A 19,487-nucleotide genomic window follows, 5' to 3' on the forward strand; every position below is an offset into this window, starting at 1 on the left:
AAATTAAATCAACAAAAAATACATAAAATTCATACCCAACAACAAAATATAAAATATTAACATTTAGCATAAAAAATGATAAAGTATTGATATTTAGCACAAATAATGCTATTGATTGACAGGTAACGTTTAAATTTTTTTTACTCTTATCAATGTTGACAAGTAACGGAAGAAAGGAGGAGAAAAATCACACTACACCCACGCGAACCCGCATCCCTTCACTTTCCACTGTTCACCCCACCCCTTCTCCCTTCCCCTTTCCTCTCCCTCCTCCGCCCCAACTTCCCTTCACACAAACCATGCTCCACCACCCAAAACCTCCATAAAAAATAGTAACGAGGCAGATAACTAAAAATAATCCCACAGAGCCCCTATATATATACACAACACAACTCTGTACATTTTCATCATCCAGCTTGGTTTCGGAAATGGGTTACACAAGATCTTCTCTTCTGTTCCTGGCCTTTGTCTTGGCATTATTTTGTTCCACCATTCACGGTTTGGACATCACGAAATTGTTGGGCCAATACCCCGAATATGCCCAGTTCAACAAATACCTCACCGAAACCAAGCTGGCGGATCAAATCAACAGCCTTAACGCCGTTACAGTCCTTGCCCTAGATGACGCCGCGATGGCGTCTCTCTCCGCCAAGCCGCAAGACGCCGTTAAAGCCATCCTCAGCACCCACGTCCTCGTCAACTTCTACGATGAGAAGAAGCTCATGGAAGCCGAAGGAAGCCGCGCCAAGGTGGAAACCCTATTCCAATCCTCCGGCGTCGCCAAGCCCAACCAGGGTTACATCTACGTGGCGCTCATCAACGAGGGAGAGATCGCGTTCGGTTCCGCCGCCGCTGCACCTAATGCACCCTTCGAGGTCGTGTTGGTGAGGTCCGTGACGAGCCAACCCGACGCCGCTTCGATTCTTCAGGTGAGCAAGCCCATCGTTGCACCTGGCGTTGAGTCTGCAGCTTCTGCTACGGTGCCACTTGCAACCGCCGCCGTTGCCGATAACATTGCACAGTCACCTGCTGCTTTGGCACCCGCTCCCAGCAGCGCTTCTCGCGTCTGCATGGAACTCGCTGGTGTGGCTTCTGCCATCGCTTCCCTCGTCATGCTCGCTCTCTAAATGGCGACATCGTTTCAGGAAATTATATATATATATATATATATATAAAGAAACAATGTTGTTAACACGAAAGAGGAGATGTTGAAGAGATTTTTTGTTAACACGAAAGAGAGCTTGACTACCCAACATAGAGTTTTGGTTATGGATGTAAGAATTAGAGATAGGGCAAAGAGAAGAAGTCCTCTGGTAGCACCAAGGATCAAATGGTGGCACTTGAAGGGTGAGAAACAAGGAATCTTCCAACAAAAGATATGGGAGGGTTGGTGTGGACAATCACAAGGAAGTGCAAATGATATGTGGAACAAGATGTCCCAAGAGATTATTAAAGTGGCTAAAGAGACGTTGGGTGAATCTAGAGGTTTTGGACCTAGGGGTAAAGAATCGTGGTGGTGGAATGAAAATGTTCAGAGCAAAGTTAGAGTAAAAAATGAGTGTTTCAAGGAGTGGTCTAGGTGTAGAAATTCTGAAACTTGGGATAAGTATAAGATAGCTAGAAATGAAACCAAAAAGGCGGTGAGTGAGGCAAGAGCCCAAGCTTTTGACGGACTATACCAAGCTCTAGGAACCAGGGACGGAGAGAGATCTATATATAGGCTTGCTAAGGGTAGAGAGAGGAAGACTAGAGATTTGGATCAAGTAAAGTGTGTTAAGGATGAAGAAGGCAAAGTCTTAGTGCATGAAAAAGATATCAAGGAAAGGTGGAAGGCGTATTTCCACAACTTATTTAATGATGGATATGGATATGACTCTAGCAGTCTAGACACAAGAGAAGAGGACCGGAACTATAAGTACTATCGTCGGATTCAGAAACAGGAAGTAAAGGAAGCGTTGAAAAGAATGAGTAATGGTAAGTCGGTGGGGCCAGACAACATACCTATTGAAGTGTGGAAAACTCTTGGAGATAGAGGTCTTGAGTGGCTCACCGAACTCTTTAACGAAATTATGAGGTCAAAACGCATGCCGGAGGAATGGAGGAGAAGCACGTTAGTGTCAATCTATAAGAACAAGGGGGATATACAAAATTGTGCAAATTATAGGGGAATCAAGCTCATGAGTCATACCATGAAATTATGGGAAAGAGTGATCGAACGGAGATTAAGAAAGGAGACTCAAGTTACTGAGAATCAATTTGGTTTCATGCCGGGAAGGTCGACCATGGAAGCGATTTATTTATTACGGCGGGTGATGGAGCAATATCGCATGGCCCAACAAGACTTGCACTTGATTTTTATTGACTTGGAGAAAGCGTATGATAGAGTGCCTAGAGAGATTTTGTGGAAAGCTCTAGAGAAGAAAGGGGTTAGGGTTGCATATATTCGAGCTATCCAAGATATGTATGATAGGGTATCGACTAGTGTTAGGACACAAGGTGGAGAGTCAGACAATTTTCCCATCACAATTGGTTTACATCAAGGGTCAACCCTTAGCCCCTACCTTTTTACCTTAATTCTGGATGTCCTCACGGAACAAATCCAAGAGATAACGCCGAGATGCATGCTTTTTGCAGATGACATAGTCCTCCTTGGAGAGTCGAGGGAGGAGTTGAATGAGAGGTTGGAAACTTGGAGACGAGCTCTAGAAACACATGGTTTTCGCCTAAGCAGAAGCAAATCGGAGTATATGGAATGTAAGTTCAACAAAAGAAGGAGGGTTTCTAACTCAGAGGTGAAAATAGGAGACCATATTATCCCTCAAGTCACACGGTTTAAATATCTTGGGTCTGTAATACAGGATGATGGGGAAATTGAAGGGGATGTGAATCATCGCATTCAAGCAGGATGGATGAAATGGAGAAAAGCATCGGGGGTGTTATGTGATGCAAAGGTACCGATCAAGCTAAAGGGAAAGTTTTATCGGACTGCGGTAAGACCGGCGATTTTGTACGGAACAGAATGTTGGGCGGTCAAGAGCCAACATGAGAATAAAGTAGGTGTAGCGGAGATGAGGATGTTGCGGTGGATGTGTGGTAAGACTCGACAGGATAAAATTAGAAACGAAGCTATTAGAGAGAGGGTTGGAGTAGCGCCTATTGTAGAGAAGATGGTGGAAAATAGACTTAGGTGGTTTGGGCATGTCGAGAGAAGACCGGTAGACTCTGTAGTGAGGAGAGTAGACCAGATGGAGAGAAGACAAACAATTCGAGGCAGAGGAAGACCCAAAAAGACTATAAGAGAGGTTATCAAAAAGGATCTCGAAATTAATGGTTTGGATAGAAGTATGGTACTTGATAGAACATTATGGCGGAAGTTGATCCATGTAGCCGACCCCACCTAGTGGGATAAGGCGTTGTTGTTGTTGTTGTTGTTGTTGTTTATTGCGAAAACACTTGGCTATCGTACGTGTTACTCTGTTGATTCGTGTTTATGGGATTCGTTCTTGGATCAAATTTAACAACATGGATGCTTCCTTCTAACTAATGAGTAAAAGTTTAGGTTTGACATGTTTTAAAAAATTAGACCTTGAGTTTGATTTATTTAACTCATTTAAAATTTAATTATTTTTTAATTTTAAAAAAATTAAATTATTTTCTAACTTTATCAATTTAGTATTTAATAAATTATTTTAATAATAATCCTGTCAAGAAAATAAATTTTAATAATATAAAAGAATTTTTTAAAAAATATGTGTTAAACATGTGGTATAATATTATAAAATTTATGAAATTAATTTTAATTTTCATTCTATCCATAAATAAACAAATTATTGATGTAGAACTTGTAAAGTTTGAGCTTGACTCATTTAAATAATTAATTCAAATCTTATGTTTAATTTATTTATTTATTTAATTAAACAAATAAGTTTAATTGAACATTTAATGAGTTAAACTTGAATAGTTAACTAATAACCTGACTCATTTATATTCCTACTTCTAACTCTTTTTTTATAGCTGTTTTACTTTAGATTAATATTGTAATTAATTAAGAAGACAGTTAACTATATGTTTTTTAACACACTCTTAACATAAAAAGTCATTATTAATTAAAATTTAATTTTTTTATAAAACTAGGATAGATTCGTGAAAAGTAAAATTTATTGAAATTTATGATTTTTAATAATTTCAACCAATAACCAGAAAAAACCAACAAATAAAAAACGTATTAAAAAATTGCGCGTGCTAAAAAGTATAGTATTAACATTTTTCTTCTATTTAATACTATTATATGTAATTATTTCTTTTTTTAATATATATTTAAATTTAAAAAATACTCTTTCAACGTAAAAGAGATGGTAAAAGTTGTTTCATATAAGGTGTACAAAATAGAGAAAGAAGTAAATACATTTTATAGATATGGAGAATACTAACCAATAAACTAAGAGCACCGATTTTTATTTTTTTTTTTGTTGAATGGGCTCGGCAAAGAAACACCCAGACCCAAGATTAATTAATCTCCAATTGGGAGTCAACAATAGAAAATTCCTCCATCAAGAAGGTTACAGCAAAAGTAGGAACAAAATTAAAAAACATACAACCAGTTCAAATTTAGCAAAACTATCCGCCAATGTATTTTTTTCCCTCTGAATATGGCTGCACATGCAGAAAACGAATTTATCCTTGAGGCTCCAAATCTAATGAATCAGATCAGGATATTGGGTAGGAGTAGACCAAAATTCATCAAGTAGCCTTGCATTCCATAAAAGATTGACCAAAGTTCAGCTTCAAGAACCGAGCAATGACCCAACCTTCTAGAAAAAACATGTACAAAATTACCATTATCCTTCCTCAAAACCTTTCCACCGTTGGTACGATCCATAGTCATTGGTTCTTCTCCTTCTACAGCCTTATGAACATAATTTGACTCTTTATGGCCATAACATCCACATTTGAAGGAGATTTACACCAATAAAAAAAACTTGACATCACACTTTAATTCAAATCTTTCAAATTTAAAGGTCTTTTTTTACTTATATCACCATCAATTTTTTCACTTCTACTTTAAGTAACACTTTACCTCACACTACTCCAACAAACATCACCTTATAAATAATCACGGGGCACATCAATGATCTTAATAGATCATTTTCTTTCCCATTCATTCTTAAACTTGAGCTCGAGATGTCGGAACCCAATTTTCTTCCCTAACACTGTCACCATAAGGGAACCTTAATTTCCACGGCTTGCACCATTCCTTGAACTCCTCATCCGTAATGGGAACGTCCTTGAAACGCTCCTTATCCTCCTTTGATATAAGAGGAGGAGGCAGTTCTTTGTCCGGGCTCCCGTCAAATGCAGAAAAAGGAATAGCAGACTCCAGCAATTTAGTCCAGTATGACTTGTTTGTAACATCGGCTTCTACTTCATTATCCACTTCCATACCCAACTCATTTTCCTCAACATCACTTTTTCTTTTAACCTTTCTATTAGATCGTAATAGAAGATCATCTTCCTCCTTGGAAGAAACCCTAGCAGAGCTTTCAATCTCTTCCATTTTCCTGTCGTTCCTAAAGTTTCCTTCGGAACAGTAGACCACTGAGAGCACCAATTAATGAATTAAAAACTCAAAGCATTTAATGTTACTGATATATTTTCGGTGTAATTTTTAATAAAAAAATATTTATCAAATTTTTAAACAAATTCCTTGCCTGGCAAGATCATTTTAAAGTATGGTAGTAAACGCTAACAATGCCTAAAGAGAACTTGGCAAGAAAATAAACGCAAAAAAATATTAAAAAATAAAATATTTGTTGAATTGAGAACATAAAAACGTTGGAAAGGGATACATATATATTAAAAATAACTAGCTAGATTTTCTAGAAAATATTAATTATCAATAAAATTAGTTAATATTTGCTCCAAAGTTAAAAAAATATTTCATGCATAGATTTTGTTCAATATATACACAAGTATAATTTCTTATGTAAAGTTCTGACTATAAAAAAGCTATCAACAAAAAGTCCCTTTTAATTAGATAATAATCATTTTCTAAATTTACTAGTCTATCTTCATTCAGATGGTATAATTAAATAGAGGAAAAATAAATATATTTATCGATGTATTTTATTCGGTTGTTTTATTCTAGATAAAAAAAATATAATTATATACTCTTACTCATAGTATATTCTTGATAAGATTTATACTTTAATACTAATAGTCTATCTTTAATCATACGACATAATTCAATAGACGTAAAAAAATATATTAATTGATATTTTTTTGGGGATTGTCTTATTTATTTATTTCTTATTATCTTGTTTTATTTTAATGATTTGGTTAAATTAATATATAGGTGCCTATAGTTTTATATAAAAAAAAATATTTTTTTTAATCCAAGTATCCCTTGACTGAGAGAATTGCTTTAATAACAGCTAGTTTTACCAAAATTACTTTTAATGTAATAACTAATTTATAAAATTTCTGGTAACTTATTTAAGTCCTAGCATTTTTGACAAAAAAAAATAGATTAGTAGAAGTATTTGGTTAGGGAGCATTTTTCATGAAGAGTATTAAATTGAAAGTTCTAATTTAATAAACTAACATCAGTAATGCATGGCTTACGATAAGTTTTAGTAAATATTGTTTTTAATACTCATGTTTTTGTTAGATTTTCACGTCTTTTTCTCTCACTTCTATTTTTCTAAAAACAAATTTTTGAAAATCATTTTATAAAAACTACAAAAAATAAAACACATTCAAATACACTTATTTTATATTACCATTTTCAAAAAAATTATACTATCCAATGTCCTTAGGAAATTAATTAAGGAACCAATAAATAAAAGACAAATACTAACAAATATTCTTAAAATATGTCAAAAATTTTACCTCGTACGAATGAAAAACATCTTTTAGATAAATCAATCCTTTAAATGAATTTCAATATCTTAAAGGATTAGTTCTTAACTTTCGCTCAAAAAATTATGCTGGTTTAAAAAAAAATACGTTAAGAAATTCAATATAGTAGAACATTTTCATTAAAAAGTGTTATTAATGCATTTTTATTGCAATTTTTAATATAAATTCTAATAAAAGTTTTTATTTTGCATTTCTTAACCAAGTTTAGGACATTGGTTAATAGAAACCCAAAAATAAAAAGTTTATAGGATCTTATTAACTAGTGTTTTTTAAGAAATTAAAAGAATAAATTTTTTATTAAAAATCATATGAAAGTGCATTTTTATATATTTCAATAAAAAAATTCTACTTTGATTTATTTATCGGTGCCTGAGGAACATTTGTTAATTAACATTTGCCAAGTTTTCTACTTCTGGCGAATAGTGGATGGACACTATCTTCAATGTTGATGTTTTTATTTCCTATTTGTCCTACTTCAGTACTTGGCCAAATGTCTTTGAAAAGGAAATATTTATAAAAGATAGTCTCATGCTGTTTCGACTTTGAACAATAAATATGAGATGAACATTTATATTTACTGGAGGATCTTTATTTTTTTATACTAACATTTTTTTACCTTGAATCTCGTGCATTCTTCAGCAGATTATCATTTAGATAATATGTCTCTAAGTATGATTAAGGCCCTTAATCACCTTTGATTACAATCACTTTTGCCTTATAAAGGGTCAGATAGGTATTTGGCTCTATTTAGTATATTTATTGAAGATTATGTTGGAGTTGCATTGAAAATCACAAGAGGGTGCACTCCAATAAAAAAATTATATTTTTGATTTATTTTTACCTAAATACATTTGTCAACAATTTTTTCTTTTTTAAAATGCACTCTTTATTAACTAATCATATCTTGAGCATCATTGTCTCAAGGATACGTGTGAAAGAAAATCATGATATTGCGCAATTTGATTATTCAAATATGGCTCTATCAATGAAGGTGATAGTGTTGGCCTGTTGGGTTTATCCAAGTATGATTTCCATTAATATAAACGCCCGATCGCGATAGCTAAACTTGACTAATTCAATGATGGTCCTAGACTTTCCAAATTTGATAAATTAGAATAGTGAAGCAAAACATGCTTAAAGAATAAGTGTATGCGTCCTTTTCGCAGACCACAAATTCCTACAGACAAGTTAAGGGTGTTTTTTTTTTTTTCTTTCTTCGGAGTTAAGGGTGATTATACGAGTTAGGTTGAATTTTGTAGAATTTTAAGTCAAACTTAATAAAAAAATCAATTTACGCTGATTCTGAGTTTTTATAATTTAGGTTCTAATTTAATCCGACCCAATTTTATCATAATTTGGTTGAGCTAGATTGTTTTTATCGGATTTATTATTAACAAAATAAAAAAATATAAAAATAGAAAATAATATCTTATATGATCAAAAGTTAAAAATAACTTTTAAACAACTTTTCCTGTTTAGGCTTAGGCGAGTTTATTAAAATAGCACAATAGATAAATACTTTTAAATATATATAATTATAATAAAATTAAATTTTGTAATAAATAAATATTTTTAAACATATAAATTATATTTTAAATTTATGATAAACAATTTATATTATGATATGATGTTATTTTTAACTATTAGTAATTTTTTTAAAACAAATTTGAAATTTAATCCTCCTATATGTATAAGACTAATTGTTTTTTCAGGCCTTTATTTTCCCAATCACCTTCATATTCACTCTCATTTTAATATTTTTTCTCTCATGAAGTGACGAATTGCAGTATCCCAACATTCATACATATAGTATAGTATATCTTCCTATGATTTTAATATCAACTAAACGATTCAACAAATTGAAAGTATATATCAATACATTCCAAACATGCATATGATATCCATAAATAAAAAAATGCATGATATATTATAACTGAATGATTTAACTCTTTTTTTTTTCTCTTTCAATTTATCATTTTCAATATCTTTATATATTTTTTAATTAAATATCAATAATAAAAAATAGCAATCACAACATAAGTTATTTATCATAAATATTAAATATAATTTATATATTAAAAAAATTTATTTATTACAAATTATAATTTTAAGATAATTTATATATTTAAAAATAATTATTTATTATAACATTATAAATTTTAGTTGTATAAATAAATATTTATTATGCACAATGCAAGGACTAAAATAAAAATTTAAAAATAAAGATGAAAATGATAGATTAAAAAAATATCTAAAAATACTATTTTGGAAGAAAAAGTGAAAAACTCTTAAAAATGTTCTTCTTGGATAATAACTCCTAAAAATCCTCACATTTTAAAATAATTATTCTAATTTAAATAGAGATCGAATTATCACTTTTCATATATTTTTAGTTTTTTATACTTCTATAAAAATTGCTCAACAATTATTTTTACATTTATATGTGTCAACATTTTATGTAACACAGGCCCCTTGCTTTTTTTTTTTTCCCTCTCTTTTATTCTCACTCCTGCCGGTGCTATGCAAGGGTACTATTCTAATTTTAAATATTTTACAAGTCACATCTTTGAGGATATAAATCCATTCCTTACCGGTTTGTAAGTTTGTTGGATTAACCAAGGATATTTAAGAAACGTTGATTAAGTTTAGCTAGGAGACAATAATACATAGACAAACATCCAAAGAGAATTAATGACAGATTTGACAATAGCTTAGTAATTTCCATGAAGCACACAAAGCCCACGTGATGCCATGTGGGTAGCACAACATTTTTAACGAAAGAGTGGAGTTTTTCTGCCTGGTATGAGGTACATTTGTCGGAGTAGGACAATGATAACTGAAAACCTTGTGATTTGGATGAGGCACGCTTCTGAAGGTCTTTCATATGATATCAAAGGTATATTGATGATGAGGTTTGAGTGGTGATAGGAAATTCTAAGGATAACCTAATCATTCTAGTAACTATCATTGGACAACAAATCAGACATCGATCTACTATAATAAGAGGGGAAATTATAAAATACACCTAAACACGAAAAGTATTGAGGGGTGATTTGACTGTGGGGAGAAATTACTATTCAAGAGGGAAATTTTAAAAATAATGTGACTTTCACACTCATTTCTATTTCTCTCATTTCTCTTTCTCACAAATAAACATACCTAAGGTTGTGTTTGAAATGAGGACAAGAAATAGTGAAACAAATAAGTAGGTGAAAAAATAAAGAAAAAATAGAATAAAAATATAGTGAAAATTAAGGCTGTTTGAAAGAGCTGAAATAAAGTGAAATATAAGAAAAACATTTGAATTAAAATTATTTGTTAAATAAGAAGAAGAAAAAAGTTTTAAAAAATATATAACTATTAAAAATACAATTTTACCCTTACAGGTGTGGTAAAAAGAGGAGCATTCTTGGCATGAATAGTGCAAATTTACATCCCCTTCTCACCAGTTGAGAACTGATCTAGTATGCCGTAGGACCTATCAATTTTTTTAAAATATTTCGACCCTATCTTTACGCTCCCAAACTGCTATAGTGCATTGATCTTTGTAACTTCCGTGCCCTTTTCCTTTCTTCCACGTAACTTAGTCGCTCCCAAACTCAAGGTAAAAGGAAGTTACATTTGTAGACAATGGTTGATAATTGCAACACCCCAAATATTGAATAGTAGGAATATATTATAAGGAGAATTCTTACCAGTAGTTCTCTGTTACATTTTTTTTTTAAATATTTGTTATTATTATTTATATATTATTGATTTTATCCTAAACATATATTATGTTGTAATAATATGTATGTTTTTATATACATCTGTATTTTATGTATATTATTGTTGTTGTTCTTGTTCTTGTTATCTTTATTATGTTATATTATATTTTGTGTTAGAAGAATATTAGGTTAATTTTTTATAGTTAAAATGTTTGAAAAATTGTCTAAGTTTAGTGCTAATTTTATGATGACAATCTTAGAAAGATCACTTCATATCTTGGGTTATAAGTCTGTCTGAGGTGTTGTTTGCGTTATTGAAAAACTTGCTAAAAAAGTTACAATTCATTCATACACCTTAAAACCAAAACCAACTTCTATTTTAGAGAAAATCACCTCCAAAGTAGATCACTTGATCATGAAAAATGCTCTATGTCCCACATTGACAAAATAACCTTATGAACCCCTTCATCCCCTTATATATAGAGGAAACCAACAAGTTTTATATGCACCAAAGAATTCAGTGGGCTTAGTATTAGGCGTGGAGCCCTTCATAGTTAATATTTTCATAAATTTTCAAACTCGGAGAATTTAGATGGCTTGAGATTGTGTTTTAAATCACAATCAAGTTTTTGTCATAGAAAGAGTTATCGTGGAGATCGTGGTGGATGAAGCTATTGGGTCAATGCGTTCTTGGGAGTGGCCGTGATATTTTTTTCCTTTTTCTTGTTGAGGAATTACTTCATCTGAGGTTAGGGAGACTGGGAGAGTGAGTTCTCTATTTTTCTTTTGTTGTATGAGTGGTAATGAGCCACAGGTAGATTCTATGATAGTAGGTTTATGATTATAGCATGTTTGTTTTCTTGGATGAGTTATGAATATCCTAAAACACTTTGTTTTGTTATGATTTTGGTGAATTTGATTGTTGGATGTTTTGATGTTTTTCCATTTTTATATTCTTAAAATTGAATTTTATAATTGATGTTGGATGCATGTGTTGATTTTTTGATAGAAAATGTTAACTTTGAATACCAAAACATGTACTTAAATAATTGAATTAGATTTTGTCTTCTTCATAAGAGTTGTAGCCATGAATGTTATCTAGCTAAATGATTTGATTTTATTCAGAAGAAGATTTATATAACTCCAGATATTTCAATTTTAGTGAATAAAGGTTAAGTTGTCAGAATGATGTGATCAGTTTGTATATTTTCTAATTTTAGGTTTCTAAACGATTGAAAGGAATTTTGAGGTCAACATAGAAGTCGTAGATAACTGCTTTATCTTTCTAATGAGATAAGAACCAACTTAATGAGATTAGTACAACTCTAGACATGATTATTATACTCTATAAAGGTCATAGTAACGTAGGAAGAAAAATGAGTGTGTAATATTGATATCATAATGAGTGGTAGTACCATGCATGACGTTTATACTTATGATTTGACGAATGAAGTGATGTGATGATATTGTTGTGTAAATGAGTGAATGTGCCCGTGAATGATATTGTGAATGAATGCATGATGTGCACGAGTATATGTGAAAGTGATATGCCATGGTATGTGTATGTGTTGCGAAAAATGTTAGGAGAACCTAGTTCTTGTAGGATACGAATCTCCAAGGGAATTCAAAAATAAATCATGTACATATTGTCTGTAAATCATACATCATGTTGTGCATATGTGTTTTGAAGTGAAGGACATTTATGAACTTAATCGAGGAGGTCATGAATAAGTTGATGCATGACTTTGACCTTGTGAGTGAAATGGTTTGAAATCTCCTTTAAGCTCATATTGATCACATGTGTTGGAGTATCCTTATAAGGTCAGGACACCCTAACGCACCGCCAGTGGTGTCGTCTTGGTGAGAGTGATAGTGTCGGGTTTTCCATTGTGTGGCAATTCGTCGACTACATAGACTCTTGAGATACATTCACAGTGTTTTTCAAAATGGTACCACATGCTTATGAGTCTATGGATCTAATGTGCATCACATTTTGTATGTGAATTTGTGTATAAAATATTTGATTTGGATGAGGCATACTTGTGTTGTGGAATATAATTGTTTATAAATGTATCTTATATCTTTATGAATTCTTTAATGTTTTAAATTTATTGTGACATGTATCTCACTCCGTGTTTATTTGTCTTGTTTTTGTTTGGATTGAATGTCACTCTTACAGGTGAGTCTATGTAAAGGTTATGATGATGATGTTATATGAGAGGTTTAGGTCTCCAATTTATATTACTATTAATTTTAGGGTTATGGATGCTCTGAAACAATGTAACATTGAGACATAAGTTTTATTTATTTATTTAAGGATTAAATTAATGACTAGTTTTCACCATGTTTTATTTAATATGATTTGTATGGACTTTGGAGTGCCAAAATTTGTTTAATAGAGTTACGTTATTTATTTACCTATCTGTTTTGTTTAAGTTTACAAATATTTGGCATGTAATATTATTACCACAAAATAAGTTTTGTTTTTTTTAAAAAAAATTCGATACATCCTTTTAATTAAATTTCGTTGTGAACGAATTTAGAAAACATTACAAGTGTATGTGTCTTGGGATAGAAGGGTGTCACATTTAGTGGTTTTGACCCACAAAGATGTTGTGTGAAGTGTCATAGTGTGAGAGCCGCCAAGAAGTAAAAAATGAGGGATGTTACAAATGGTATCAGAGCAAACCTCTCCCACTACGGTGTGGTTCAAGGACGAATTAGGCAGAAGTTGGTGGGCATGTAACACCCTAACGAATCATACCAAAAAGATAGGGACCAAAAGTTATGCAAATATGAGACTGTACAATAGAGGATAACTTAAAGAAATTAATTGGTACTACCTAAACTAACAAGATACATATACTTTTTGGTAGCCTATCACATAAGAACTCCATAGTTAAACGTGTTTGACTTGGAGTAGTTATGGGATGAGTGACCTTTTGAGATGTTTTCTAGGAAATGTGTGAATGGGGACAAAATATACTTCAAAAATTTGTATTGGTTTGTGTGGTCAATCATTGATCCTAAAGCAAGTAAAGTTGATTTTCAAGGTTTCAAAAAAGGATTACCTAGAAAGGATTCTGACCAACAAGGATGTTGAATGAAGTATCATCGCGTGAAGTGTCATAGTGTAATAGTCGTCGAGAAGTAAAAATAAGAGATGTTACAATAATTGTAAGGAATAAAAATGCATATAGAAAAGGAGAGAGAATACATTGAAGTGTAGACATGATAGATGATATAATTTGATAAGAAAAAATTGAGAAAAGAAAAAGTATTAAATAAGTATTTGTAACATATGAGTGTCCATATATTATTATCCTAAAAAATTTAAGATCTGAGTGTAAGGGTTCCATTGGTTTGCATAAATTTTAGGGACATGACAAGATAAAACTTCCTTTTCAATGTTTGATTTATAAAAAAACTTATGGGGCATCACAAAATAAGTGAGAGAACACATAACAAAAATGTATTATCTTGAGTATAACTTTTTGTCCTAATAGTATAAGAGCTGTAAAAGACAAAATACTCACTATCTTTTCTCTCTCTCCCCATTTAAATCACTGAAAAATTGCTCTTATCTTATATTGTATGGATAGTTATTATATTTTTTCAGAGGATTTATACGGTTACTAATACATAACAAGTACAAAGCTTTTCTTTTATGATATATACATATTATTAAGATTGTAATAAAATAATTAATAATAAAGGATATAATAGTAAATTTGACATTCTTTTACTTGTATTATTCATTATTCAATAATAATGCACAAAATAAAAAATTGTCTTATAACTTAAACAATTATTTTGTATTGTTCTCTTTGTGTTGTACCTTATTGTAGGTATTGAACGGACACTAATTATCTTTTGTAGGTTTAAGTTTGCTTAACATATTTAAAAATGTGGCTTGACTTGTTATTATATTTAAAGACCTATTTTATATTGAAGCTTTTATATAGACTAGTGGAAACACATGTCCTATCGAGTTTGTGTGTTTGCATTTTTTATTTTGTTATCGTATTTTTATGTGCTGAAATTGATATATTATTATGTATTGACATATATGTTAATTTTATTATTTGTTTTAGTTTGTTTTGCTTTTTTACTTATTTTTTCCTTTGATTTATTTGTTGACTGCTTATGTGACTCTAAAAACAATAAGTAAAAAAGAAATCAATTTAAAATTAGTTATCTTTATTACTTTTTTTAAAAGGGACTTGAGGGAGACAAATTATTAAAAAAATGTTGAAGAAGCTGAAAAATTTTCAGTAAATTGAAAATAATTATTTATAAAGTAACACACAAGTTTTTTACATAAAAAAAGACGTTCGATTTTAAAATATATTTGAAAACACGTATTCTATAAACTATCTCATTTAAATTGAGGATCTTTATGAAAAGAGAAAAAATAATAACAAATAACACTAAAAATCCAACAACTACACATGAACAATCTCTACAAATCATCTACTGAATTTTGTCACTTGCATTGTTCATTTTTTAACAAAGAAATTAAAAATAAGTTCAGAGTATTTCATGGATTATAAAAGTTGATTTCAAGTTAAAAATTAAGAATGAAAAAAGTAAAAAAAAAATAGAGATTTCAAATTGAAAAACAAATCCGATTGTTATGATTTAGTAATATATTAAAAAAACATTGATTAATATAAAGAGAGACCATAAATTTGATAAGATAAAATAAAATAGATGAAGAAAAAGATAAAATATTACAATAGATGAAGAAGAAAACGATAACAAAAATAGATGAAGAATAAAAAAAATATCATAATTTTTTTGTGACAACAAAAGTTGATTTCAAATTTAAATGAGAGTAAACTAAGAATTTCAAATTGAAATTAAATTTTTTAAAAATAAAGGAAACTAAGATTTTTAAATTGAAAAAACATTTCTATTGTTATGGTTTAGTAATATATTTTAAAACAACATTGATTAATATGAGGAAGAGGAACTAAAAAGTTGATTAGATGAAGAAAAATAAAAGAAATATGACAATAGATGATGATAAAAAATATTAGAGATATAACAATAGATAAATTGAATAAAATGTGTTGAATAAAAAGATAACACAATAGATAAAGAAGAAGAATTAAAACAACGAGTCATTATTTTCTTCTTGCTTGAAGCATAGGTTCTTTCACGTATAGAAAAAAATATTTCTTTTACTACTTCCTTCTTGCTATGATGATGATAGAAAAGATTAGACATATAACAATAGATGTATTGACTAAAATGTGTTGAATAAAAAGATAAGAAAATAGATGATGAACAAGAAGAATTAAAATAATAAGTCATTATTTTCTTTTTGCTTGAAGTGTCCGGTTCTTTCACGTATAGAAAAACTTATTTCCTTTACTACTTCCTTCTTGCTTGAAGCACATAGTATGCAACCACAGGAGATCATGGACAGACCATGGAAGTATAAAATTATCTGCTGCTTTTTATATCCATAAGATCAAATTTGATTAAATATAATATTTGGGAAGGAATATTCACACATGTATTTGAAATTTGCATTAAGAATACCGAATGAATATGATGCTTACTGGTTACAAAGATAAATTGTCTCATTATCATTGGAAAAGCTAATTAACTTCCTGCAAAATGTATAGGTCTAGTACCATTGCGTAGCACATGTGAGGCCAATCAATACATGAATTTTATTTTTTTTCCTATCAAACCCAAAAATATCAAAGGTTACCCACTTTGACAACTAATCTAATAATAAAATTCTACAACTTAGCTGATTTTGGCAATAGCTTCCCATATGAGGGTCCCATGCTCCAAAATCTTCCATGGTTCCACCAATTTCCAGTTTTTCTATCAAAGTGTAAGACCAAATTCTTGACTGACAAATAAACCAAGACAAAGTTAATTTAATAATTAACTGATATGTTTGCTTGCCTTGATACAAAAACAGATGGAATTTGCACCAGCTTTTGCAAATTATAACACGCCCTATAGGAATGAAGAAAATAAACTAAGTACTTTATACTTGTGCATTTTTGGTAAAACCAAATACAAAAACTAAGTGATAAAAATTGTTACTTTACTTATAGTGAAACCCTCTCTCTCTTAATTGCTAAAAAATAGTAAATATATGGTGTGTAAAAAGCAAAATAAAATAAAAGCTAACTAACCAAGCTTCTGTTGTGTAGATTATAAAAGGGACATTTGTAAATGTAAAAAAAATTAAATGTAAGAAAACAAAACCGATAGAGAGAGATAAAAAAAAGTACAACTTGGCTGCACAACAATGATGGTTTTCTTTTAAAAAAATCATTTTAAAAGATAAAGACGATTACTTAATTTCAGAGAGAATAACACCTTTAAACATAATGATGGTACATGAGTAAACAAAACAACAATTGAATGAAAAAGAGTATATATCTGCACACACAAAAAAAACATCTAAAAGAGTAATCATATGAAAATCAAATAAATTTCATTGATAGAAACATGTTTATAGTAAGATGAACAAATTTCAGTAATTATGTGTTTGTGTTGATGAAAAACTCAATGAGAGTACAAGAAAGAGAAAGAAAAAAAAATGATAAAGTGAGAGAAGGAGAAATATCAGACCATTTTACTTACTCTTAGATGAAGGGGAAGTGTTGAAGTGAAAATATGATACCAACGAGAGGTTACTGCATCATTGCAACTCCTTTTCACCTTACATAATAATGCATGCGTTAATGTATCATGTTTGTGATCAAGATTCAAGTTCTTTCATATGAATACCAGTGGATGAGTAATCACGTAAGTATTATGAGATTATAGACTTCAATATAAAGATCATGAGTAGTCATGAGTGATTATATATGAAAGTGAGGTATGTTTTTTTATTTATTTCTACTTACTTTTTTTTTTCAATTTGTAACCTTCTATTGCAGTTGGACTTAAAAGATATAATAAGAAATTTTAAAATAATTAATGAGTAAATATGTCTATATAAAAGTGGAGACCAAAAATAATTTTTAAATAAGATATTCCCTTTATCTATTGGTATAGATTTAACTTCTCTTTACATCATCCACTAATAAATTAATGGATGAAATTTTATATAAAACAAGTCAGTAACTCTTTCTCATATTTCTAGATATTCAAGGTGAATGCATGTAGATTAAGAAATGTTTAATAGCTGCATATTTGGACTAAAAAACATAAATAAAAAGTAAAAACATATTATTGGAATTTTCACTAATTATTGTCATTTCATCTTGGTGATTTATAAGACTAGAAATAGGTAGCTGTTTTAATTTTCTTCTTTCCCCCCAAGATTGATAATTTACAATATCAACCCGGTTGTTCATTCTGTCACGAGGCAACCTGTTTGGGCTTTATAATACGCCGAGACAAAACTAACTACTAGATGTTATACCTAGAATTTTAAGAATTTTATTTTGCTTTAGAATATGACGACAAGGATAATTTATTCCAATATTATTAGTGAAGACACTTGTAACACATTTTACAAAATAAATTATATTATATATATTTTTTACAAAATTTATAAAATAAAAAGTAAGAAAAAAAGGAGAAAATGTCATATAGGATTATTAATATGACAAAGATTAGATAATTAAGGTAAAAAATATCATAAAAATTATATAACTATTTAAACTTCAAGAAGTCATTCATTGCGAGAAGAAAATCAATGTGTTGATTACTTATCAGTTATCAAAGCTTGGGGGTTGCGTTTCAAATCATACAACACGTGCCTGATGATTTGCAGAGATTTTTATTTTCTTATGCTGTGGGGATAAACTTTTTGAGATTGTAAGTGTTGTTTCCCCTATTTCTCTCAATGTAAAAAAAAAAACTAATGTGAAAAATTATTACATATTTTATTTAGTATATTCAAATTTACTGATATCATGCACGTGAAAAAATATCACATTTTAATAATCGTTTGTGAGTCTAAACGTAATATAGGTTTTTATGTAAAAAAAATGTTTACAAGAGAAAAAAATATAAATATAATAAAATTTATAATATAATAAAAAAATAAAAATATTAATAAAATATTTAAAATAAAAAATAATTCATAAATCATTATCCATACATGCAAACATTACATCATCCTCTCCGGATGGGTTGAAACAGACACTTAACTCCCTTAACAAATGCTACAGTTGGGCGTCCACGCATACCAAACACTAAGTAGGACAAATACATTATTATATAAGTAAATACTTATTTTAGTTTTTAAAAATGTAAAAAGCTAATAAATTGATTTCAAATTTAATCTTTAAATATATAATAAGAACGTTAAATTGGTCAATACAAATAATTTAATAATAAATTAATCTCTAAAATTTTTAAAAATATAACTTATTGTTGATCTTTTAACATTATAATTCAATAATAAAATTATTTTACAAATTTAACAACAAAATTAATTTATTATACTTTTTATATATTCAAAAATTTAAATTTAAATTTTTTAAAAATTAAAGATATATTTGGTTTGTATTTTTATTTTTTTTTTCATTTTCTAAAAACTGTTTTCATTTTCAAAATATTAAAATTTTCAAAATATGTTTCGTTTGACTTTTTTTTATTTTTTAAAAATAAAAATACTAAAAATTTATAATATATTAATTTTTTGTCTTTTTTATATTTTTTGATTTTTCTTTTTAAATTATATTCCTTATCAACGCATTTTTATTTTTCTCAAAATGAAATTATTGTTTTAAACTAAAAACAAAATTTTATTATTTATTTTCATTTTCTAATTATTTTTTGTTTTCATTTTCAACCAAACACATTTTTATTATTATTTTTTATTTTTAATAAAAATAAAAACAGAATATAATCAAACCAGACACCCCTAAT

At 29.6% G+C, this 19,487-nt stretch overlaps 1 protein-coding gene across 1 annotated transcript; it reads left to right on the forward strand.

The window, feature by feature from the left end:
* The first annotated feature begins 428 nt into the window (after nt 1-428).
* Nucleotides 429-1,127, forward strand: LOC100797630 (fasciclin-like arabinogalactan protein 10). Its single transcript, XM_003523667.1, has one exon. The coding sequence runs from the start codon at nt 429-431 to the stop codon at nt 1,125-1,127; it is 699 nt and encodes a 232-aa protein (XP_003523715.1).
* Nucleotides 1,128-19,487: the final 18,360 nt, after the last annotated feature.

The sequence above is a fragment of the Glycine max genome, chromosome 4, assembly GCF_000004515.6.
Source record: "Glycine max cultivar Williams 82 chromosome 4, Glycine_max_v4.0, whole genome shotgun sequence".
NCBI classification, from domain to species: Eukaryota; Viridiplantae; Streptophyta; class Magnoliopsida; order Fabales; family Fabaceae; genus Glycine; species Glycine max.